We start from the raw sequence: 26,676 nt of genomic DNA, 5'->3' as shown, positions 1-26,676 counted from the left end.
TGTGCAACGCAGACATAGTATTTTGTCATATTTATAATCCTTGGGATTAAATCGACTTTAGCCAAGTGATCATTTTAGGTGTTGCTATTTTTCGCAAATGTTCTTTTGTACGTGACGTAGGCCAATGCTCCAGCTTCGCGTGGCTCCCCCCGTCGGAGGTTCTAGTATTCCTTCGGGCATGGTGTGTGTGTGTTGTCCTTAGCGTTAGTTTAAGTTTGATTAAGTAGTGTGTAAGCCTAGGGACCGATGACATCAGCCGTTTGGTCCCATAGGAACTTACCACCACCACCTTCGGATGTCAAGGAAATGCGTGTCCACAGGTCCACTCAGGACAACCCGAAGCTGCTGGACGTGACCACCCTGGACTCGCTGTACGAGTCGACGTTCAACCCCGACCACCCCACCAAGCTCATCATCCACGGCTTCGGCGGCGGCCGCAACTATTCGCCTAGCACCGACCTGCGGAAAGGTGAGTAATTATGTTCGCCCCAGCTTGCTAGTCTCATTACTTTTATCAACTCGTCGGTTTTTCTACTCTTTCATGCGAACGATACACTACGCAAATGGGAAAGAATTAGTATTTAGTTTCTTAACTGATTAAAAAATATCTTACTAAGAACATGAAACTGATTTCGTTGCAGGGAATGGTTTCTTTATTTTTTTAAAGCTCTGTGAGTCGTATTTTAAAATATGTCAGTAGGTTTCCGAACCAATTAAATTTTCTTTGTAAAGAGATAGCTAGTTACTGGCAGCTTACATAATTTGATTTTTTTCTTTACTCTTATTGTCCAACATAATTTAATCCAAACTCGTAAAGGTACTTGCGACTCAAACATTTGTCTGTGATGTACTAGGAATGTCAAATAAGAATGATAACAATTTATTTTTAAAACTTGCACCATCTGCCAACAACTTTGATTTGCAAAGAAGCTTGTCAAATATTTCTACGACAGCATACTTTGCTTCTTATTGTGCATCAGCAAGTTTTAGCTGTGAATAACGGAAGCCACTTCCATTCGTAAAGTTGTATTCACGATGACTGCAATTATTTTCAAAACGTGAATGATGCTTCATAGTAGAGTGAATTCACTGTGAGGTTGTTGTTAATAAGCCTAGGTTTTAAGTGGATGCGTACGTGAGGCGAGGTAATGGGCACCGGATATTATCCTTGTAGCATGTATGTGTGCTACGAGTTCTGTGTGTGTCTGTGTAAAAGCGCCCCAGAAAATTATTCTGTGTGACGTCAACGTATAAAAATATTCTAAGTAAGACAACTTTCTGATATTTTTAATATTAAAATCACAAACCATACGTGGAGTAAAAGTGGCTGAACTCAAGCATTTCACAATGTGTATAACATTCTACTCAATATGCGCACCCAGGGAATTCTGAAGATTTAGTTTTACATATTTTCTTCACCAGATGCTCAAATGTTATTCATGGTGGTATATATCATTTTGTTCAGAACTGAATGAAGTGTTTGGTCATTTACTGAAGATCAAACAATATTTTTCTGTAAATTTACATTATTGTTGCGTCAGATACTGCACGTCTACGGCGCACTAAGGTGTTGCATGTCTGTTGAACATTATTTCAGTTTTATCCGTGTAATGACCACGATTGTGTATATAAAAAAACAACAAGAGTGGTCCCAATATTGAATGCTGTGGAGCACTAGTAGTGATTCACCTCCCCTCGCCCCCTCCCCCCCTCCACCCCCAGAGACAGCCAGTTTTACCTCTATCCAAGTAATCAAGAAACATCGACATCATTCTAATTCTGTAGTCCAGCGTTGGTGTCTACCAATTTTTACCCTTCCGCCCCTCCTTCCCTGAATCAACAAACTGCTGATAGCTTGATGCCTGCGGATGTCTCTTATCAACTGGTCTCTTTTTTCAGAATAGTTCTGCCATAAATGCCTTTTGTCTCCGGTTCCATTCGGTATTTATGTGTCAGTTATCACATTACTCATGCGGTCTGTCAATCTAATCTTCAGCATTCTCCTCTAGCACCATATTTCAAAAGATTCTATTCACCTTTTGTCTTAACTGTTTTATCGTCCACGTTTCACTTTTCAACAAAGATGCACTCCAGACAAATACATTTAGAAAAGACTTCCTAATACTTATGTTTAAGTTCTATGTTAGAAATTTCTCTGTCTTGAAAACATCTTTCTTGCTATTTACAGTCTGCATTTTATTTCTTCGCGCGATAAGTTGTTTTCCTGTGTAGGCTGTTTTAACTGGAAGAAATCACTTTATTTTATTATTTACCAATTAGCTAATTTCTCCCCCTTGGGTTTTATGAAGCTACATCACAGCAGGAATATTTGAAATAAACGTAGAATTATATATTCCAAACATCTGCTTTGAAAAATCGACATGTGATGGCAAGCCTAATAATGGTTTCGCAAATCACATGTTGCTTTTTAGAGATGTGGAATATACTAATGCTAAATCCATTGCAAATTTTCTGTTGTGATAAATCCTGAGAATGCTCAAGAGGATGAAATTACTTAATTGTTAATTAACGAAATAAAGTGATTATTAAAATATAAAACAACCTTCACAGGGAAATGACTTCCACCAAGAAATTCAGAGGCCGTGGACCCATACTTGCATAATCTCTACTTTTCCCATCGTCAGTTATTTTCCTGCTGTGATAGCAAGACTGATTTACTACTTTTACTGTTTTATTCCCTAATATTTTCCTTGACACTCGCGTAATTTGATTAGGCTACTTTCCATTAGCTTTGTTTTAGTTTCGCTGTTATTCATCTTATATCCTATGTCCCAGATGCTATTCATTCTGTTCAACTGATTTTCAAAGTCCTTTGCCATCTCTGCTAAAATAGCAATAAGGTCGGAGAATATCGAAGAGTTTACTGTTTCTCTCTGAACTTTAATTTCTTTTCAAATTTTTCTTTGGTTTCCGTTACTGGTTGCTCAGTGTACTGATTGAATGAAATTGTCTCATTCCCCCTAGAACCACAGATTGCCTTTCACGTCCTTCGGTCGTACAACAGTAGTCTGGTTACTGTACAAGTTGTAGATAACCTTTCGCGCCCTTTGTTTTATCCGTACTACCTTCAGAAGTTCGATGAGTGCTATTCCAAACAATATTGTCAAACAGTCCCTTTAAATTTACATATACTATAAACGTAGGTTTGGCTCTCTTCAGCTATGGGATCTGAAGTGCTAATTGTTGCAAGATCAACCTTAACTACTATATTTAGTATTCAAACGTGGAATATACTGCCTGGAAATGCTTGAATAAAGTTCATTGACACCAAAAAGCTTAACCAAACACATTTCATTTTGCCCTCATATCCTCCGAGAGAAAAATGAAATGAAGCTATTGTGGGTGACTGGTTTTACATATATAGAAATATTAACTCGTAAGACCATTGGTTATCAGATCAGATCCCAAAAATGTTTCATAAAACAACCTGAGCACAAGAGAAAAGCTGCAATTAAATGTTTATTAAATAAATGTATCGGTAAGACGATAGATTTGCTGTGCTAAGGTATCTACGACTGCAATGGGGGTAGAATTGTGGCAGCGCAGTTTACATGATACCAAAATAGTTCCCTATCTAAGAACGAAAATGCTAATAATAAATCTAATTAAGTGGTTCATGGTGTGGGTTCCTGTAGCCATGTCCTAGTTCATGAACCACGGGCAACGTATGAGTGGCCAAGTATGTGGTCCCGACAGTCGGGATACCAGTTACTTTGGAATAAGGCTGGGCATCTCGGACATATTCTGAGTCGTGGTCACCTTTGTGCTCATACGGCAAAGACTACCAAATCCACCGGTTAGTCCCTCAGCCGTTAGGGGTAAAACCCAATGGGACTCGGGGCAAGTAAGGCTAGCAACCTGCTTCACTGGTACTTTAAATATGATGCTGGCAACAATCAGAGCAAAATGCCTCGGACCTTTGGAGGTGACGGAGTCCCACCTCCAACTGACAAACCAGGGACTCCTAAGATACGACTTGGCAAACAAATGGTAATGAGATGGGGAGCTATTAATATCAATGGGGGCTACTCTGGGAAGAAGGTAGAGCTGGCAGAGGCTGCAAGTAAGATGGGGCTGGACGTTTTAGCTGTTAGTGACATTCGGGTAAGGGGTGAGAAAGAAGAGGTAGTGGGAGAATACAAGGTCAGGAGTCGAAGCAGGAATAGCACAATGGGGTGTAGGGCTTTACATCAGGAAAGAAATGGAACCCAGCGTAGTTGCAATAAGGTATGTAAACGAACAACTGATGTGGATAGATCTGACAGTGTCTAGCAAGAAAATTAGGATTGTGTCAGTATATTCGCATTGTGAAGGGACAGATCAAGATAAGATGGATAGTTTTTATGAGGCACTCAGTGATGTAGTTGTTAGAGTAAAGGACAAGGACAGTGTTCTGCTCATGGGTGATTTTAACGCCAGTATTGGAAATCGAACAGATGGGTATGAAAAGGTTATGGGTAAATTTGGAGAGGATATGGAGGCCAACAGGAACGGGAAACAACTCTTGGATTTCTGTGCCAGTATGGGCTTAGTAATCACAAACTCCTTTTTTAAACATAAAAACATTCACCGGTATACTTGGGAAGGCAGGGGAACCAGATCTGTCATTGACTATATAATAACAGATCAGGAATTCAGGAAGGCTGTGAGGGACACATATGTATTCAGGGGATTCTTTGATGACACTGATCATTATTTAATCTACAGTGAAATTGGGATTGTGAGACCGAAAGTGCAGGAGGTCAGGTCCATATGTAGGAGGATAAGAGTGGAGAAACTTCAGGATAAGGAAATCAGGCACAAGTACATAACAGCGATCTCAGAAGGTACCAGTTAGTTGAGTGTAGTCAATTACAGTCATTGGAAAAGGAATGGACAAGGTACAGGGACACAGTACTAAAATTGGCTAAAGAATGTCTTGGAACAGTAGTGTGTAAAAGTAGGATGAAGCAAACAGCTTGGTGGAATGATACAGTCAAGGCAGCCTGTAAAAGGAAAAAGAAGGCGTATCAAAAATGGTTACATACCAGAACCCAGGTAGACAGAGAAAGTTATGTTGAAGAAAGAAACAAAGCCAAACAGATAATTGCAGCATCCAAGAAGAAATCGTGGGAAGACTTTGGAAACAGGTTGGAGACTATGGGTCAAGCTGCTGGAAAACCATTCTGGAGTGTAATTAGCAGTCTTCGAAAGGGAGGTAAGAAGGAAATGACAAGTATTTTGGTCAGGAGAACTGCTGGTGAATCCTGTGGATGCCTTGGGCAGATGGAGGGAATATTTTGAAGAGTTGCTCAATGTAGGTGAAAATGCGATCAGTAATGTTTCAGATTTCGAGGTAGAATGGGATAGGAATGATGATGGAAATAGGATCACATTTGAGGAAGTGGAAAAAATGGTCAATAGATTGCAGTGCAATAAAGCGGCTGGGGTGGATGAAATTAAGTCGGAACTCATCAAATACAGTGGAGTGTCAGGTCTTAAATGGCTACACAGGATAATTGAAATGGCCTGGGAGTCGGGACAGGTTCCATCAGACTGGACAAAAGCAGTAATCACACCAATCTTTAAACATGGAAACAGAAAAGATTGTAACAACTACAGAGGTATCTCTTTAATCAGCGTTGTGGGTAAAATCTTCTCAGGTATTGTTGAAAGGAAAGTGCGAGTATTAGTTGAGGACCAATTTGTTGAAAATCAGTGTGGGTTTAGGCCTCTTTGAGGCTGTCAGGACCAGATCTTTAGCTTACGGCAAATAATGGAGAAGTGTTATGAGTGGAACAGGGAATTGTATCTATGTTTTATAGATCTAGAACAGGCATATGACCGGGTTCCTAGGAGGAAGTTATTGTCTGTTCTACAAGATTATGGAATAGGAGGCAAACTTTTGCAAGCAATTAAAGGTCTTTACATGGATAATCAGGCAGCAGTTAGAGTTGACGGTAAATTGAGTTCATGGTTCAGAATAGTTTCAGGGGTAAGACAAGGCTGCAACCTGTCTCCACTGTTGTTCATATTATTTATGGATCATATGTTGAAAACAATAGACTGGCGGGGTGAGATTAAGATATGTGAACACAAAATAAGCAGTCTTGCGTATGCGGATGACTTAGTTGTGATGGCAGATTCGATTGAAAGTTTGCAAAGTAATATTTCAGAGCTAGATCAGAAATGTAAGGACTATGGTATGAAGATTAGCATCTCCAAAACGAAAGTAATGTCAGTGGGAAAGAAATATAAACGGATTGAGTGCCAAATAGGAGGAACAAAGTTAGAACAGGTGGATGGTTTCAAGTACTTAGGATGCATATTCTCACAGGATGGCGACTTAGTGAAGGATCTGGAAGCGAGGTGTAGCAAAGCTAATGCAGTGAGCGCTCAGCTACGATCTACTCTCTTCTGCAAGAAGGAAGTCAGTACCAAGACTAAGTTTTCTGTGCACCGTTCAATCTTTCGACCAACTTTGTTGTATGGGAGCGAAAGCTGGGTGGATTCAGGTTACCTTATCAACAAGGTTGAGGTTACGGATATGAAAGTAGCTAGGATGATTGCAGGTACTAATAGATGGGAACAATGGCAGGAGGGTGTCCACAATGAGGAAATCAAAGAAAAACTGGGAATGAACTCTATAGATGTAGCAGTCAGGGCGAACAGGCTTAGATGGTGGGGTCATGTTACACGCATGGGAGAAGCAAGGTTACCCAAGAGACTCTTGGGTTCAGCAGTAGAGGCTAAGAGGAGTCGGGGCAGATCGAGGAGAAGGTACCTGGATTCGGTTAAGAATGATTTTGAAGTAATAGGTTTAACATCAGAAGAGGCACCAATGTTAGCACTGAATAGGGGGTCATGGAGGAACTGTATAAGGGGGACTATGCTCCAGACTGAACGCTGAAAGGCATAATCAGTCTTAAATGATGATGATGATAAATCTAATTAAAGAATCTTGGAATAAATACCTCAGATTTCATAGAATCTTTTAAACATTGTTGAAGGAAGACTACAAGCTGAACTAGATAAGTGCAACAGCAATGAGAACTGTTTCATAAACGAGATTTTAGATAAATACAAAATACGTATGCAACATTTATTGAGTTAAAACAGAGATGTGTGACGAGACTTGCTATATGCTTACTCATTTAATCTTTTTTAGATAGACAGCGAAAAATGAAACCAAAATGTTGATAATTAATGACAAACACAGGGCTGGACTGGTCGCTGTCGTGGTGTTGTAATAATTACTGGTTCCAGGAAAGAACTTGTAAAGTGTTTCAAGAATTCTGTCTGAAATTCTCCCCAACAATAAGCTCAACACAAAAGCAAAACAACGGTAATAGATTACTGAGGTAAGCAAAAGAGAGCTATCCTTGAGGTGGGAACACAGTTTCAAGGCCAGTAAATTACTTCTGCCACTTGGATAGCATAGATATTAATGGCAACAAAGGTATACCTGCTAATAGGTAGTGAAAGAGGAAAAACTATGACAAAACAGACCTTCAAAAATAAAAGTAATTTAGTAACAAAAACTATTTAATGTAGAAATAAGAACGAAATCGATTAAGACAGTCTTTAAATGGGTTCTAAGACACAGATTTGGGAAAAAATATCTGTCAAAGATAGAATCTTCAGAGACAGAGCACGTGCTTGGTTTGGACAAGATCAACATATTTTCCTAAGAATTAATATTCGGTTGTGCCTGCAATTTGAATCGACATAGCTCTTAAGTGAAATTAGAATTATATTAATACCGCCAGCTGCGCACGGGCGTTGATATAGATCAACGGGGACAGGTGATAATGTGTGCCCCGACCGGGACTCGAGCCCGGGACTTACTGCTTACATGGCAGACGCTATATCCATCTGAGCCACCGAGAACACAGAGGATAGTGCGACTGCTGGGCCTATCTCGCGGACGCCTCCCGCGAGACTCGCATTCTCACCTTGTATGTCCACGCACTACATTCGTAGTGTCCCACCCCAACACACTCATAAACCGTGGAAGACATTTTCCAAGTCCCGTAAGAGTTTGGGGAATATGTGTGCATCTGCACAGAAGAAGAAGGTCATGTCCGGTATCGCCAGAACTATATAATTATATGGATATGGTGTCTGTTCTTTCGGAAATGTCCGAAAGAACAGACGCCATATCCATATAAGTATATAACTCTTAAATGGACGCATTTGCTGGTTAATTGAATAGGTACTGAAACGAGTACCGAAGAAAATGTTGTTCATTGTTACGCCATGAGAAGAGTTTCTTTAGAGTCCTTGTGTGTCGTCAGAGCGGCCTGTACTGAGCTGTGTCCTCTTGCCGAAAGTATTACAAAGTTCAAGGCAGTCCGCCGAAGAAGCAGGACTGCGTGCCTCAAAGACTACACTCTCACTTTCTAATGATCCTTGACCGCAAATACCTGTTCATAGTTAGATTACTTCACATTGACGATAATTGACCAGGCTCCGACAAAACAGAGGAGTTCTCTCAAGCACTACAAAAACAGCTCGCTATTAGGCTATTGTGCCGGCCGGAGTGGTCGTGCGGTTCTAGGCGGTACAGTCTTGAGCCGAGCAACCGCTACGGTCGCAGGATCGAATCTTGCCTCGGGCATGGATGTGTGCGATGTCCTTAGGTTAGTTAGGTTTAATTAGTTCTAAGTTCTAGGCGACTGACGACTTCAGAAGTTAAGTCGCATAGTGCTCAGAGCCATTTGAACCATAAGGTTATTGTAGTTTCGGGGGTAGTAACAATACGCTTTCATGCTTACCTGTGACATCAAGAAAATGGTTCATTAAACCAGATCTGGAAACTGAAGCAGTTTATAGGTATAAACTTCACTGATTGCGGCATGTCAAGGATATTTCTTGATTGTAGGCCGTTTGTGATTCTTCTATTCTGGTGGTAGAGATTCCTTTCTCGTTCCGGGCGCTCTAAGCACAGTATTCTGGGGGTGTAGTGCAGTCCGGCGGTTCCAGCTTTGGCGCGATGTTCCGTTCTTGCACTTAGTCTGTGGGACGCCAGGTAGCTTTAGCATGATTATCATTACTCATTCGTTAGACTGACACTAGTCTGAGTTACCATCTTGTGAAACGAATGCAGCTCTTGGCTGCCTATCTCATGGCTCGCGAAAGCTATGTTGCCGGACCTTCTCAGAGGTCGATTCCTGGAGCACCGTCTCTAACTGGTCCTTGTGTTTTATTATTGTATTATTTATTACTATACTTTGCAATGCCTACATCAAAAGTTCTGTATGTCTAGTTAATAGTATCGGTCGCCTTCTGGAATAAATCTAGCAGTGTAAGGGTTGTGTTACAAGGTTACCATCATCTTATTCCATCCGTTTGGTGGTCAGTTGCTTGTTTCTTTTAATTTTCCTTTGCTTCTATTTGCTGTTTTATTGCAGGCTTTAAATTTTTTATATAGTTGCCGTTCCTGGCGTGCAAGGCCTTCAGCCGTGATTGTGGTCATTTGCTTTGAAGAAATAATTCGATATTTGTATTCTAGCAGTAAGCCTTAAAACCTTATTTACTGCCATTCCTGACGTCTGATACCTTCTGCTGTGTTTGTGGCCACTTACGTTTTAATATTTCATTAGCTGTAAGTTGTAGCTGCAGTGAGTTCTTAAACATTCTTAATTTATTGCCATTCTTGGCGTGTAAGACCTTCAGCCGTGATCACGGTGGCTTTTTTTTAACATTAACTGTATCTGCATTTTATGGTGATTTGCTAAATAATAACGCACTGAAAACACTGTTATTTACACAGATGTTTATTCCTTCATTAATAACGTGTGGTTCAAAAAATGGTTCAAATGGCTCTGAGCACTATGGGACTTACCATCTGTGGTCATCGGTCCCCTAGAACTTAGAACTACTTAAACCTAACTAACCTAAGGACATCACACACATCCATGCCCGAGGCAGGATTCGAATCTGCGAGCGTAGCAGTCGCGCGGTTCCGGACTGAAGCGCCTAGAACCAAACGGCCACACCAATAACGTGTGGTACTTTTTAAATTTATTGTTGAGTCTGGAATTACTGTTTTAAAAATAAATGTGGGTAATTGTAAAAAGCAACCAATAGTAACTGATTACGGCCCCGTCCTCAATCGTGACCGAATTCTGCCTTCCCTTACCACCAGGTCTCATTATGCTGTCCACAGAAAACTGAAAAAACGACTGCGCGTTCTTACCAGAAAAATTCAAACGAACTTCTCCATGACAGTGCAAGGCCTCACACAGGTCTGGGCCTCGAGAGGGGCTCCAAAAGCTTCACTGGACTGTTTTCCCCTATTGCCCAGATCTCGCAAGTTCCGAGTCCCACCTCTTTGGCCCAATGAAGGATGCACTCCACGGGAAACAGCATGTGGATGATGGGGAAGTTACTGATGCAGTGTGGTGCCATGCCAGCATACAGGCCCTCCCAGTAAGGTGGCGTAATGCCGTCGCATTGAACGGAGATTATGTCAAGAAATAGGGCTTTGTATCCAACAGAGACGGGAACAATATTGCGTATTGGAATCCTGAATAAAACCAACCTGATTACAGGTTGCACTACTTACTGATCGCCCTCGTAATTTAGCGAGAGGTAAACTGCACTTTGATCTATTAACTGCACGTTTCGCAATTGAATGAGCTCTGGCAGCGTTGTCGGCAGGTGACGCGGTAAGGGAATTACGTAAGTGGGGTAGAGGCGATTGGAGAATCATTGTAGCGACGATACTGGCCGCGAATAGTGATACCCTGTGATGTATGCGTCGCTGACAGAGGGCAGATTATTAAGGGCCGACGCCTGGGAACGAGCATATCGGAAACGGTGGAGCTGCTCCGTCGGTCGGCTGCCTATGTGCTGCTTGCTTGAGCTTGAATGATTCAAGCCCGTGGAACCACGAAGAGGTCACACGCTGTTGGACGTCCACGTCTCGTCAGAGAATATGGAGATCAGAGGCTTACGCACTCTGCAAAGCACGAATCTGTGGCAAATTTTACTGAGGACAAATCTGATCCACACTAATACCACGGAGATCAGCGGCAGACGCCCCCTACATGATCACACGTTGACCTAACGACGTTGTCAGTGGGCACGGAATCAGCTACACCACAGGTCATTAAAACTGCTGCACCAAGAAGAAATGCAGATGATAAACGATTATTCATTGGACAAATATATTATACTAGAACTGACGTGTGATTACATTTTCACGCAATTTGGTTGCATAGATCCTTAGAAATCAGTACCCAGAACAACCGCCTCTGGCCGTAATGACGGCCTTGATACGCCTGGGCATAGAGTCAAACAGAGCTTGGATGGCGTGTACAGGTACAGCTGCCCATGTAGCTTCAACACGATTCCACAGTTCATCAAGAGTAGTGACTGGCGTATTGTGACGAGCCAGTTGCTCGTCCACCATTGACCGGACGTTTTCAGTTCGTGAGAGATCTGGAGAATGTGCTAGCCAGAGCAGCAGTCGAACATTTTCTGTATCCAGAAACGACCGTACAGGACCTGCAACATGCGGTCGTGCATTAACCTGCTGAAATGTAGCGTTTCGCAGGCTTAGAATCAAGCGTAGAGCCACGGGTGGTAACAAATCTGAAATGTAACGTCCACTGTTCAAATTGCCGTCAATGCGAACAAGACGTGACCGAGACGTTTTACAATGGCACCCCATACCATCACGCCCTGTGATACGCCAGTACGTCGATGACGAATATACGCTTCCAATGCGCTTTCGCCGTGATGTCGCCAAACGCCGATGCGACCATCATGATGCTGTAAACAGAACCTGGATTTATCCGAAAAATGACTTTATGCCATTCGTGCACCTAGGTTCGTCGTTGAGTGCACCATCGCAGGCGTTCCTGTCCGTGATGCAGCGTCAAGGGTAACCGCAGCCATGGTCTCCGAGCTGATTGTCCATGCTGCTGCAAACGTCTTCGAACTGTTCGTGCAGATGGTTGTTGTCTTGTAAACGTCCCCATCTATTGACTCAGGGATCGAGACGTGGCTGCACGATCCGTTACAGGCATGCGGGTAAGGTGCCTGTCATCTCGACTGCTAATGATACGAGGACGTTGGGATCCAGCACGGCGTTTCGTATTACCCTCCTGAACCCACCGATTCCATATTATGCTAACAGTCATTGGATCTCGATCAACGCGAGCAGCAATATCGCGATATGTTAAACCGCAGTTGCGATAGGCTACAATCCGACCTTTATCAAAGTTGGAAACGTGATGGTGCGCATTTCTCCTCCTTACACGAGGCAACACAACAACGTTTCACCCGTCAACGCCGCTCAACTGCTGTTTGTGTATGAGATATCGGTTGGAAACTTTACTCATGTCAGCACGTTGTAGGTGTCGCCACCGGCGCCAACCTTGTGTGAATGCTCTGAAAAACTAATCATTTGCATATCATAGCATCTTCTTACTGTCGGTAAAATTTCGCGTCTGTAGCACGTCATCTTCGTGGTGTAGCGATTTTAATGGCCAGTAGTGTATATTGCACTGTGGATCAACATAAACATATCACTTGGTCAGAAGAATCACTTTCTTATTGCACAGAGTCGGTGATACTGTCATCCAGGTGATCGTCTGCTCGAAGCACGCACCACTCCGAGGATGCAATCAGCGGAAACATTCATCTGTGCTTCCGTGAGACCTGCGGTAGTACTCGAAGGCACCGTGACAGCTGTGTACTATGTGAACATTATTCCGGATCATCACCTTCATGCTTGATGCCACATCGTTTTAAAATACAGGGTAGTCCATTGATCGTGACCGGGCCAAATATCTCACGAAATAAGCGTCAAACGAAAAAATTACAAAGAACGAAACTAGTCTAGCTCGAAGGGGGAAACCAGACGCGCTATGGTTGGCCCGCTAGATGGCGCTGCCATAGGTCAAACGGATATCAACTGCGTTTTTTAAAAATAGGAACACCCATTTTGTATTACATATTCGTGTAGTACGTAAAGAAATATGAATCTTTTAGTTAGACCAGTTTTTTTGCTTTGTGATAGATGGCGCTGTAATACTTACAAACATATGGCTCACAATTTTAGACGAACAGTTGGTAACAGGTAGATTTTATAAATTAAAATACAGAACTTAGGTACGTTTGAACATTTTATTTCGGTTGTTCCAATGTGATACGTATACATTTGTGAACTTATCCTTTCTGAAAACGCATGCTGTTACTGCGTGATTACCTAAAATACCACATTAATGTAATAAATGCTCAAAATGATGTCCGTCAACCTTAGTGGATTTGGCAATACGTGTAACGACATTCCTCTCAACAGCGAGTAGTTCGCACATGCATTAACAATGCGCTGACGCATGTTGTCAGGCGTTGTCGGTGGATCACGATAGCAAATATCCTTCAACTTTCCCCACAAAAAGAAATCCGGGGACGTCATATCCGGTGAACGTGAGACCATGGTATGGTGCTTCGACGACCAATACACCTGTCATGAACTACACTACCCAATACCGCTTCAACCGCACGCGAGCTATGTGCCGGACATCCATCATGTTGGAAGTACATCGCCATTCTGTCATGCAGTGAAACATCTTGTAGTAACATCGGTAGAACATTACGTAGGAAATTAGCATACATTGCACCATTTAGATTGCCATCGATAAAATGGGGCCAATTATTTAAAAAAAATGGTTCAAATGGCTCTGAGCACTATGGGACTTAACATCTGTGGTCATCAGTCCCCTAGAACTTAGAACTACTTAAACCTAACTAACCTAAGGACATCACACACACCCATGCCCGAGGCAGGATTCGAACCTGCGACCGTAGCAGTCGCGCGGTTCCGGACTGAGCGCCTAGAACCGCTAGACCACAGCGGCCGGCGGGGCCAATTATCCTTCCTCCCATAATGCTGCACCATAGATTAACCCGCCAAGGTCGCTGATGTTCCACTTGTCGCAGCCATCGTGGATTTTCCGTTGCCCAATAGTGCATATTATGCCGGTTTACGTTACCGCTGTTGGTGAATGACGCTTCGTCGCTAAATAGAACGCGTGCAAACAATCTGTCATCGTCCCGTAATTTCTCTTGTGCCCAATGGAAGAACTGTACACGACGTTCAAAGTCGTTGCCATGCAATTCCTGGTGCATAGAGATAGGGTACGGGTGCAATCGATGTTGATGTAGCATTCTCAACACCGACGTTTTTGAGATTCCCGATTTTCGCGAAAGTTGTCTGCTACTGATGTGCGGGCTAGCCGCGACAGCAGCTAAGACACCTACTTGGACATCATTATTTGTTGCAGGTCGTGGTCGAAGTTTCACATGTGGCTGAACACTTCCTGTTTCCTTCCATAACGTAACTATCCGGCGAACGGTCCGGACACTTGGATGATGTCGTGCATAATACCAAGCAGCATACATAGCACACGCCCGTTGGGCATTTTGATCGCAATAGCCATATATCAACACGATATTGACATTTTCCGCAACTGGAAAACGGTCCATTTTAACACGGGTAATGCATCACGTAGTAAACACCGTCCGCACTGGCGGAATGTTACGTGATACCACGTACTTATACGTTTGTGACTATTACAGCGCCATCTATCACAAAGAGAAAAAAGTGGTCCAACTAAAACATGCATATTTCTTTACGTACTACAGGAATATGTAATAAAAAATGGGGGTTCCTATTTTTAAAAACCTCAGTTGATATCGGTTTGACCTATGGCAGCGCCATCTAGCGGGCCAACCATAGAGCCATCTGGTTTCCCCGTTCAAGCTAGACGAGTTTCGTTCGTTGTAGTTTTTTCGCTTGATGCTTATTTCGAGAGATATTTGGGTCGGTCACTATTAATCGACCACCCTGTAGATATGTGCTAAATGCGCCTTTTGCTTAACTGAGCGCTGTTGTGTGTCCTTATTTGACACAAAGGTAGAATGCTCGAGTGAACGTAAATTGGAGCACGGTAACATCACTCAGATAAATAACGAATTCGCTTGGTATGTTGCTGTCTTTTGCAGCGGCGTTCGTTGTAGCGCGACTACTATAGAACACCTGAGTGACATGAGCGGTCGTCAAACTGGCATAGAGGATCATAAAGCAAATCTAAAAAGGGGTTCATAAACTAACAAATATCGCACCATTTTCGTAATAAGCGAAAATCCGTAATAACAATATGAAGGACCCCGCACGTAAACAGGAAGGAAGCTCTTGGTCTTTGCTTAGGATATGGCGTTAATGGAAACTTCATTCAGTACACTGCAGTGAGTCTCGGTGCGGTTATTCTTTTCATTTGCCTTTCTTTTCTGTACTTTTCATTCTATACCTATAAAGGCATATTGGGGCGTTGGAGCTATGACCAACTGAGGATCAATTTTGAGCGGGTCGAGGTCGAAGGTAACAATCATACGAGGGCGTGCTGAGAAGTAATGTCTCCGAATTTTTTTATGTGGAAATGAAATAAAGCAAACAATATTGTCTGCGCATGAGAAACAGCGTGTTGTAATCGGATTTCGAGTTGGAAGAATTCGTCCGTACATGGAGCAGATCTATTCTTCACCAAAACAACGCCAGACCACACACGAGCGCTGTGACTCCTGCAACATTCCGACGCTTTGGGTTAATTTTCATAGATCATCCTCCATAAACTCTGGCCTTTCCCCCATTCGATTTTTATTTGTTTCTAAAACTTAAAGAACGCCTTTGAGGTCTTCACTTTGAGAGTGACGAAGCGGTGCAAACATAGATGATGTTGTTGGTCCGTCAACCGAACCAAATCTGATTCTCTTGTTGCGAGAAATGCCTTCGTCGCGTAGGTGACTATATTGCGAAATATATTTGTAGGCATGAAGAATAATGATGTACAATGTTAATAACATTTTTATAAAATGACAGTCAATTGTTACTAATATTTTGTTAGCACGTCGCGTTTTGGCACCTTGCTGCCTGCCATCATCAGCTGCATTTACATTTATTTATACGTTTTAATTAATGGGAAATGATGTTAGTTCCCTTTGCTGAATGTGCCAGTGAGGTTACATGTCAAAAAAGAAGCCTGTTCACGAAGATAGTGCGAGATGCTTATAACAGTCTCCACAACGAAAATTTGTCTCGAAACCTGGCAGAAAATCCAAAGAGATTTTAGTCGTATGTGAAGTATGTTAGCGGCGAGAAACAATCAATGCCTTCTCTGCGCGATATCAATGGAGATAATATCAAAGACAGTCTGCCAAAGCTGAGTTACTAAATACAGCCTTCCGAAATGCCTCAACAAAAGAAGACGAAGTAAATATTCCAGAATTCGAATCGAGAACAGCTGCCAAAATGAGTAACGTAGAAGTAAATATCCTCGGAGTAGTGAAGCAACTGAAATCATTTCATAAAACGAGGTCTTCTGGTTCAGACTGCATACCAATTACGTTCCTTTTGGAGTATGCTGATGCATTAGCTCCATACTTTACAGTCATATAAAACAGTTCGCTCGACGAAATTTCCGTACCCAAAGACAGGAAAGTTGCACAGGTCACACCAATATTCAAGAAAGGTAGTAGCATACAGGCCTATATCCTTAACGTCAATATGCAGCAGGATTTTGGAACATATGCGTTCGAACATTATGAATTACCTCGAAGAAAACGGTCTATTGACACACATTCAACGTGGGTGTAGAAAACATCGTTCCTGTTAAACACAGCTAGCTCTTTATTCACATGAAGTGTTGAGAGCTATTGACAAATGATTTCAAATTGATTCCATATTCTCAGATTTACGGAAGGCTTTTGACACTGTACCACACAAGCGGCTCGTAGTGAAATTGGGTGTTTATGGAATATCGTCTCAGTTATGTGACTGGATTTGTGATTTCCTGTCAGAGAGGTCACAGTTCGTTGTAATTGACGGAAAGTCATCGAGTAATACAGAAGTGATTTCTTGCGTTCCCCAAGGTAGTGTTATAGGCCCTTTGCTATTCCTTATGTATACAAACGATTTGGGAGACAATCTGAACAGCCGTCTTCGGTTGTTTGCAGATGACGTTGTCGTTTATCGACTAATAAAGTCGTCAGAAGATCAAAACAAACTGGAAAACGATTTAGAAAAGATATCTGAATGCTGCGAAAAGTGGCAGTTGACCCTAAATAAAGAACAGTGTGACGTCATCCACATGAGTGCTAAAAGGAACTCTTTAAACTTTGGTTACACGATAAATCAGTCTAATCTAAAAGCAGTAAATTTAACTAAATACCTAGGTATTACAATTACGAACAACTTAAATTGGAAGGAACACATAGAAAATGTTGTGGGGAAGGCTAACCAAAGACTGCTTTATATTGTCAGGACACTTAGAAAAGTAACAGATCTACTAAAGAGACTGCCTACACTACGCTTGTCCGTCCGCTTTTAGAACACTGCTGCGCGGTGTGGGATCCTTACCAGATAGGACTGACGGAGTACATCGAAAAAGTTCAAAGAAAGCAGCACGTTTGACATTATCGCGAAATATGGGAGAGAGTGTCACAGATATGATACAGGATTTGGGCTGGACATCATTAAAAGAAAGGTGTTTTTCGTTGCGACGGAATCTTCTCACGAAATTCCAATCAACATATTTCTCCCCCGAATACGAAAATATTTTGTTGACACCGACCTACATAGGGAGGAACGATCACCACGATAAAATCAGGGAAATCAGAGCTTGACGGAAAGATATAGGTGTTCATTCTTTCCGCGCGCTGTACGAGATTGGAATAATAGAGAATTGTGAAAGTGGTTCGATGAACCCTCTGCCAGGCACTTAAATGTGATTTGCAGAGTATCCATGTAAATGTAGATGTTATAGGGTGTACATTATGTCGTAAGCATGATTAGTCATTTTGTTAGTGCATTTACTTACATTCTCGTTGGTAATTTCGTTGTCTGGCACTCAGAGCATAGTAACATCACAACTTAACACTTTCACAATCATTTGTTTACCTCAATCCAAAAAGTCTCAAACGCTAATCATGCTTACCACATAATGTACACCCTATAACATCTACATTTACATGGATACTCTGCAAATCACATTTAAGTGCCTGGCAGAGGGTTCATCGAACCACCTTCACAAATCTCTATTATTCCAATCTCGTATAGCGCGCGGAAAGAATGAACGCCTATATCTTTCCGTACGAGCTCTGATTTCCCTTATTTTATCGCGGTGATCGTTCCTCCCTATGTAGGCCGGTGACAACAAAATATTTTCGCATTCGGAGGAGAAAGTTGGTGCTTGGAATTTCGTGAGAAGATTCCGTCGTAACAAAAAACGACTTCCTTTTAATGATTTCCAGCCGAAATCCTGTATCATGCCTGTGACACTCTCTCCCATATTTCGCGTTAATACAGAACGTTCTGCCTTTCTCTGAACTTTTTCGATATACTTCGTCAGTCCTATCTGGTAAGGATCCCACGCCGCGCAGCAGTATTCTAAAAGGGGACGGACAAGCGTAGTGTAGACAGTCTACTTAGTAGGTCTATTACATTTTTTGAGTGTCTTGCCAATAAAACGCAGTCTTTGGTTAGTCTTCCCCACAACATTTTCCATGTGTTCCTTCCAATTTAAGTTGTTCGTAATTGTAATACCTAGGTATTTAGTTGAATTTACGGCTTTTAGATTAGACTGATTTATCGTGTAACCGAAGTTTAACGAGTTCGTTTTAGCACTCATGTGAGTGACCTCACACTTTTCGTTATTTAGGGGTCAACTGCCACTTTTCGCACCATTCAGATATTTTTTCTAAATCGTTTTGCAGTTTGTCTTGATCTTCTGATGATTTTATTAGTCGATAAACGACGGCGTCATCTGCAAACAACCGAAGATGGCTGCTCAAATTGTCTCCCAAATCGTTGGTATAGAAATGGAACAGCAAAGGGCCTATAACACTAACTTGGGGAACGCCAGAAATCCCTTCTGTTTTACTCGATGACTTTCCGCCAATTACTACGAATTGTGACCTCTCTGACAGTACCTGATAATCTGTCATCTAAGGAAGATCTGATGCGGATGAGCGACGGCGTGGAGACTCCTGGTGAGTGAATCGAGAGCCAAGTGTCTGGTTACGAGTGGGACTGGTGGCTATCACTAAGACCCATTCTATTTTCTGGTAGTCAGAACCAAATCCTCAAAAGAGTTAATGATTTTAAATATGTGGTTCTAATTTTTACAGAGATGCAATGTGTTTGGCAGTGATCAAAGCGAGGATGTACCTCAATCTCAGTTATCTATTGTAGTCTGTCAAGGAATCTCAAATTTCAGCTGTACTAACTTTGATCCAACTCACAAGATGTTTGATTGGAAAAATGCAATATCCGGAAAAAGGACGTAAAAAAATCATCGTTTTCAGCAGGAAGTCGTAACGAAGATCTACTGCCCAGTGCAAGATAAAATCAGTGGGGAATGGAGAATCTTGCGTTAGTTGTGAATTGGATGAGATCTTTCTTCTTCTTCTTCCTCTTCAGACTGTAGATACCCATTCCTGGACATAGACCAATATTTCAGTGTCGATCTTTGCTGGGTGGTCTGGATCCAGGTTTTTCTTGCACGTCGTTGGATATCGTCTCTCCACACTGACAGAGGACGACCGAAACGTTCCTTTGGCTCCCTCGGACGACACTGCATCCATGTTTACGTCTATTATAAGTTGCCACGTGTCCCGCCCAAAGTCATTTCAGTCTTGCTATCCGCTAGACAACGTCATAGATCTGAGTTGTTTTCCTTCTCTCTTTTTTTGTCGTTGCTGTGTCTTAGACACATTCTAAGTATTGGAGTAGATTTGCAGTGCTTGTTGTGAATGTCGTTGTTTAGAGCCAGTATCTTGTGGCAGGATGCATGTGTAATAAGACTTCCTGTTTAAATTTATCGGGATAGTCCGCTTCCGCGACTAAGTTTCCTGGAAGCAATCCAGATAAGGTTCGTTCGCTGGGTGATCTCTGCTGTCTGGTTATCTTTTTCTAAGTTGGATTTTATGTCTCACATAAATGTACGCGGGCGTGCGGAAAACTAATACCTCCGAATTTTTATGCGAAAACTCTTAAAACTTTTTATATAAAACTAACTTTTTTCAACATTCTACATCTTTCTTCTTCATGTCGGCATATTTATTTCTCAACATAATATAGGATGTTTGATTTTGTTGACGGAGCCACAACCTCACCTCTGCTTGCACCGCTTCATGACTATCAAAGGGAAGTCCTCGGAGGTGTTCTAGGTGTTCTTTAAGTTATGGAAACAGTTGAAAATCGGATGGGGCCACTTCGGAATTTTATGCAGGATTATCGGTGACAGTGGGTTGCGGATGTAGCAACGCACGTGTTTGGTCTATCATTCTCATGTCAAAGGAGAGGGTGCTCCATGTGTGAGTGAAATCTTCCCATTCGAAACTCTATTACAACGCGCTGTTTCTCATTCACCAAAAAAGTTACGCTACACGCCACCATGTTACACGCTACAATCCGGAGCCCTCTACCATCAGCGGGACGAAAATATGTAGACATGAAGAATAACGATGTAGAATGTTAATAAGGGTTATTTTATTTAAAAAGCCTTAAGAGTTTTCACATAAAAAATTCTCAGGCATTAGTTTTCAGCGTGCCATCGTGTTAATTTACTACTTCCAGAACACGGTTTTCAATTGAGGCAGTAGTATTGCCAGGGATCACGAATTTCGTCTTTAGAACGTAGGTTTTGTAGCGTATAGCTTAGGAAGCATCTTTGAGACCCACAACAGCCCAAAATTGTTGTCATATTGAGAACCAAATGGTTGTGTTGGCATGTCCCGTCACTCCGGTGTACAAACATCTATGGCCTTTGAAACACATGTATTTTCTGCGGAAGAAGAACATGAAGCACAGGGAATTCATGAAGATTTTTTACAGATCTACGTATAGCGTGATTGGCGACACAAAGCAGAATACAGTGGAGGAGGAGCATTTTAGCTAAGCGTTATCGTTTGGGTCTGATGGCCTAAACTATGTGTCTGTTCCCAGCCTCATCCGCAGACCCATCCTGTGGTTACTCTAGAAGCCAGAGTCGGTGACTGGTGGACGGCGACTTTTCTGCAAGTTGAAGATGATAGTCTGGGCTTTCCGTCATCCTTCTATATGGCTTGTGTTGCAGGCGTTCTCCGATGGATTAAGGGTGACTGATTTTTCCGTGACGGCAGGTGTTTTCTAGTTTCAAATTGGAATTAAACTTTGAGAAGGGCAGGCAGGAAGAAGCTGTTAGACGAACAGTGCTACTTGTGGCCCAAGATATGGCTAGTGGAAATACTTCAATATGTTCACTGCCTGACTGGCTGAAAGACATGTATGTTAAAATAATTTACTGAGATCAAGGAGTCGATGAGCATCCCTTGGCATACTCGTACTTTTGAGAAAATGCTGTATAACAGAGGGTGGAGCCAGTAGCTAACTGAAGTGAATGAGATGGATTTGGCGACGTGTAGTAGAAGACAATTAAGGGCATTTATTGAAAGGGTAGTCAACTGAAAATGAGAAGGAACGAAAAAATTAATTAGACTATTTATTATTCGGGATGCTATGGAGGGTGTGTAACGGGTTCCCAGAAAAGCTTCTGCGATGCTGTCGAAGCACTCTTGTCAACATACCGACTCTCTTGCCTCATAATGGGATAAGTGTATTAACAGTTACGACGTTTACTTTCGGAATAATACAGTTTACTTATTCTCTTTAAATCATCTGCCTCATTTTCATTTGACTATCCCTCATAGTTATACCAGCCTTTGTCGGTCTGTGTGGCCGAGCAGTTCTAGGCGCTTCAGTCTGGAACCGCGCGGCCGCTACGGTCGCAGGTTCGAATCCTGCCTCGGGCATGGATGTGTGTGATGTCCTTAGGGTAGTTAGGTTTAAGTAGTTCTAAGTTATAGGGGACTGATGACCTCAGATGTTAAGTCCCATAGTGCTTAGAGCCATTTGAACCATTATACCAGCCTTTTACCCATAGCTTCACCCACATATGCATTCAAAACATACATTTAAGTCTCTGGTCCCTCTCTCTGTGTCCACCTCTTCCTCCCTATTTTTGTCCATCTCATCCTTCCACCCCTACCTCTCTGTCTCCTCCTCTCCACTCTCTCTCGATATCCTCTTGCCTCCCTCTTTGTACCATTGCCCCACCCTCCTCTTCCCCAGTCTGTTTCCACGTACCCCTCTTCCTTTTGCACCTGTCCACTACCTCTCTACACCTTCCACCTACTTCATGTATCTCTTTCTCTACGTCTCTCCCGCTCTATTTTATCCTTCCAACGCCCTGTCTACGCCCTCTATCCATCTCGATGCAAGCCATACTCATCAGAACGTAGAGTCCCTGGAATAAATAAAGCAGACCGATACCACTCACACAACAGATCTGTCATGCAGGGCAGGCTACACATGAGGGGTCTGAAATTGTCAGGGCCTGGAAAACAGTTTTTTGCCAATGATACGTAGGCTGCGCTGCAAAACAGGTTGATTTGGCAGGCTGTTACAATTCCCACTAAACATGCCTATAGTGCAAGTGAGTCTATATGCCAGAGGCTTGAAAAAAAGTTTTTGCCAGAGAGTGCTATTGGTGCTAGGAGGTTATAAACCCTGTTGATAGTTGTGGGGCCTGCTCTTTCTCTACCTAATTCGGCTGAAATCAATTTAGGGGTTTGGGAAAAGATTACAGAAGTTCATACATACACACACACTCGGCTTTATATACATAAGGGATATGACTATATAAGATATATATAATTCAGTTTAGTGGGACAAAGTGAGGCCGATGACCCACATGTAAACATTTAATAGTATAGCAGGGTCGAGGATTACGACACTGACAAATGTTTTAGAGTAAATGTATTAGCATAAATCTGTGGAGCCAAATGTCCTGTGCAACCGCAATGAGCTGACAAGGGAAATTTCCCATCGCACACCCCTCAGATTCAGTGGTAAAATGGCCCAGTGGATAGCCCATCAAAAATTGAACACGGACCAAGCATGAAACCAAGAGGAAGGTGTACTGAACTTTGAAAAAAGAAGCAAAAGAGAAACAATGGATGGTCCAAGCTTAAGATGTGCAGCTTCGAGCGAATAGCAAGAACCATGGCATCATGATCGTATGGAAACGGTGCTGGACTGCAGAGTGGATGATCCATGTTCAGAACTCTCTGGCGCCCCACTGTTTTTTTCACAAAATTACGAACTTTACGCCCGGTCCCTAACGTGTCTCTTCTCCTTCTGTAGTCTTGGCAATTGCAGTATTGTACGTTGGTTATAGAATATATGTCATGTGGTAAGAATATATTACCGTCGCAAGTAAATGTGATGAATACTGAGCTAGATGCCACATATATACCATACACAAATGAAAACAACAGATAAATGGGTGTGAACTACGTTCCAACAAAGGAATTCAAAAAACAAAACTTCCAGTACAGTATGAAAGAGTCGTAACATGTAATACTTCTGTAGAGCATATAGGAGGTACGTATATCTGGAGGTTCCTTCCTTATACCTAGCTGTTGTAAACAGATGTTACGCAACGACACAGAGATAAATTTGAATACAAGGAACATACGCGTCAATGACTGGACGGACGGTTCATAATTTTGTGAATAAAAGGGGGAACGAGAGAGATCTGAACACAGATCTCCCGGCTTTGTAGTCCAACTCCATAACTATACAACAATATTGCTGTGTTTTCTTGCTCGATGTTACATATCTTGAGCGTGGACCATTTAGTGTTTCTATTCAGCTTCTTTTTTCAGTTCCATACACCTTCTTCCTGTTTTCATGCTTTGTCTGTGTTCAGTTTTGGATGGACTATCCATTGTTCCACCTTACCACTAAGTCTAATGGGAGTGCGATGGGGTGTTTCCTTGTAATTGTGTGTGGATTCTGGCCACAGCCGTTAATGCCCAAAAGAACATTGCACTGTACTTCTTAATTCCACAAGCAGTGCTACTTCGTATCTATTCATCAACGTCAGGCCCTCAACGCTCAGTAAATTGTCCTTCCTGGAAGGGGGCCGGCCGGGGTGGCCGAGCGGTTCTAGGCGCTACAGTCTGGAACCGCGAGACCGCTACGGTCGCAGGTTCGAATCCTGCCTCGGGCATGGATGTGTGTGATGTCCTTAGGTTAGTTAGGCTTAAGTAGTTCTAAGTTCTAGTGGACTGATGACCTCAGAATTTAAGTCCCATAGTGCTCAGAGCCATTTGAACCATTTGAACCTGGAAGGGAATATACGTACTCTCCGAGTGCATGTTGTGCCACATGGACAATACCATGTGGAAGGTTGGGTCTGGCAATGTTTCGTGCACAGACAGCTGGAGCAGTTAAGGTGACAGCTTGCGTGACGTGGAAAATCCCAGAGTGGCACAAATTGTCATTGTTTTGAGTTCAATGTACAGATGATAGTGGTTCATATTCACAGCTGTGAGTACATTTCCTGTAGTAATTAATCACCTTTTACAGAATACATTTCAGCCTCCTGTGACGATTCCATGTTCTGTGATCACAGATTCGGTAATATGCCGAAAGTGCGTGTTCATGAACATAATTGTTACACATTCTGTAAACAGAGATTAAACATTAAAAAAATTTAGAGCAACTCCAAAACATTTTATGTGTATACATGCAGACACACCTATAAGTACATGAAAACATATATACACGTGCATATGTAGATACATACATATACAAAAGTACATATACATACACATATATATCCACAGGGGAGAATCACCTAAAACTTGCACAACAAACAGGCCTATTGCATAAATGGAAAATTCTGTTGATGTTTGGTTTACACAGAATGGACTGGTTGTCAGGGGCTCGTACTGTTAGGCAATCAACATATTGTAATAATACTTAGAAAGTGAACTTTTTGTGCAACCATACAGTTTTTAAATGGAAGAATATCTGTAGATATTAATAAACAGAGAGTAGGGAAATTAGAATGTTCGTGGAGTTTGTCGCAGGATTCTACTGCGAGTCGATTATGAGATATCGTATTCTGAAAACATTGACACTACAATATCTATGGTAGCACACACTAAAGAACACCACAAGTGAATATATAAGTTATGTGGATTCTGATCACGAATGAGGTCGTGTTCAAACTGACCACCGGCAGCGGCAATAAATGCTTCCAGTATTGTATGCCACAACTGCGGGATAAGTGCATGCCTTTCAGTGGAGATGTCTGAGCAGTCTGCAGTAATACGTTACATATCATTGGGTGTAGTTGGTATGTCCAAGTAGACAGAGTATTTCAGATTTCCTTTCTGAAAAAAGTCTACAGGCATAAAATCCAGGGAATGGGCCCACAAAGATAGAGGTCCTCTGTGTCCAGTCCCATGATTTGGAAACAATCTGTGAAGACATGTTGTAGTACTTTACCCACTATCAACCGGACAGCCATCATGTTGGTACCACAGGTGCCTCTTAGTCTGCAGAGGAATGTCTTCTAGCATACGCGGTAGATGACGTGTTAGGATGCTGTGACACTTACGCCTGTTCAGTGTTCTGCCTATGAGAAACAGACCTATGAGCTGATGGGTAACTTTGCCACACCACACGTTTACGCTCCAGGGACGCTGAAGTTACAACTGACGACACCAACGGAAATTCCTCCATGTAAACCATTCGGGGTATGTCATGGTCCACAAAACTCTTCTGTTCTTGGAATACTCAACGCAGCAGCATCGTCTCTGAAGCTGTCCAACGCGGTTTTGGGAGAACAAAAGAGTTTTGTTGACCACGACCTTATGTCCCGAAAGGTTTACCAGCACCAATGTCGTCCGATCGTGAAAGCCTTCACTTTCCAACAGAGATTGTCAACAAAACCAACAGGGCATGTTTCAGCGGTTTTCGTGGGCGTGATTGGTAAATGTGCCTTCATCACTAAACAATATACATGGATACATCTGGAGTTTCCTTTACAGGAGTTAACACGATTCTCATAATCGTTTCTATGTAGCTCTTGATGGAGAGAGATGTAATAGGGATGGACCCTATGTCGCTGTAGAAAGCATAGGACACTTGCCTGACTCACGCCACTTCCTCGTGCGATTGCACGGGAGCTAGCGTGACGGTAACTGCAACAGCACCAAGACCATTAATTCCACTCTCTTCTGTCGTCACTTGTTTCCTTCTATTACGTCGTCTAGGCGTCACAGGAACAGTTTCACGCAACTGGTTCAAGAAGTTGATAACTAATTGCAGAGATGGTTGACATTTAATGAAATATCTTGCCGCATACACCTTACAAGAACGAAATGTTTTCTTCCTACACTCTCCATGCACCGTGAGCATGTTGGTTTTATGCACTGGTAAATCTCATCGTCCACTCACCGCCTACTACTTGGACTGTCACACACTAAATGACTACCAAGTTTCAATGCACTCAAAGAACACTGCAAGCAAACATAATAACATCGTGCCTAGCAACTACGCTGGTTGAATGACATAAACAAGTGCCTGTGTGGAAACTTTTCAAAATACGATATCTATTCACTGCTAATCGGTCAGTCATTGCATTGGTGTGTTATAACCGTATTACCCAACGATTGTGTGTGAAGCGGAAATGCTGCGAGTCCTCGGTTATACGAGCGAACTCGTGTATTTGCCTTCCTTTTTACGTCTACATCTACATCTACATT

At 42.3% G+C, this 26,676-nt stretch overlaps 1 protein-coding gene across 1 annotated transcript in view; it reads left to right on the top strand.

Moving 5' to 3' along the window:
• The window catches only part of LOC124802920 (inactive pancreatic lipase-related protein 1), a 232,246-nt gene that overhangs the window by 150,391 nt on the left and 55,179 nt on the right, over positions 1-26,676 (top strand). The window contains exon 4 of the mRNA XM_047263991.1: positions 321-469. Coding sequence (XP_047119947.1) covers positions 321-469 — 149 coding nt within the window. The remainder of the gene's footprint in view (positions 1-320; positions 470-26,676) is intronic.

This window comes from Schistocerca piceifrons, chromosome 6 (assembly GCF_021461385.2).
Source record: "Schistocerca piceifrons isolate TAMUIC-IGC-003096 chromosome 6, iqSchPice1.1, whole genome shotgun sequence".
NCBI classification, from domain to species: domain Eukaryota; kingdom Metazoa; phylum Arthropoda; class Insecta; order Orthoptera; family Acrididae; genus Schistocerca; species Schistocerca piceifrons.
This window is presented reverse-complemented; position numbering and strand designations above follow the sequence as displayed.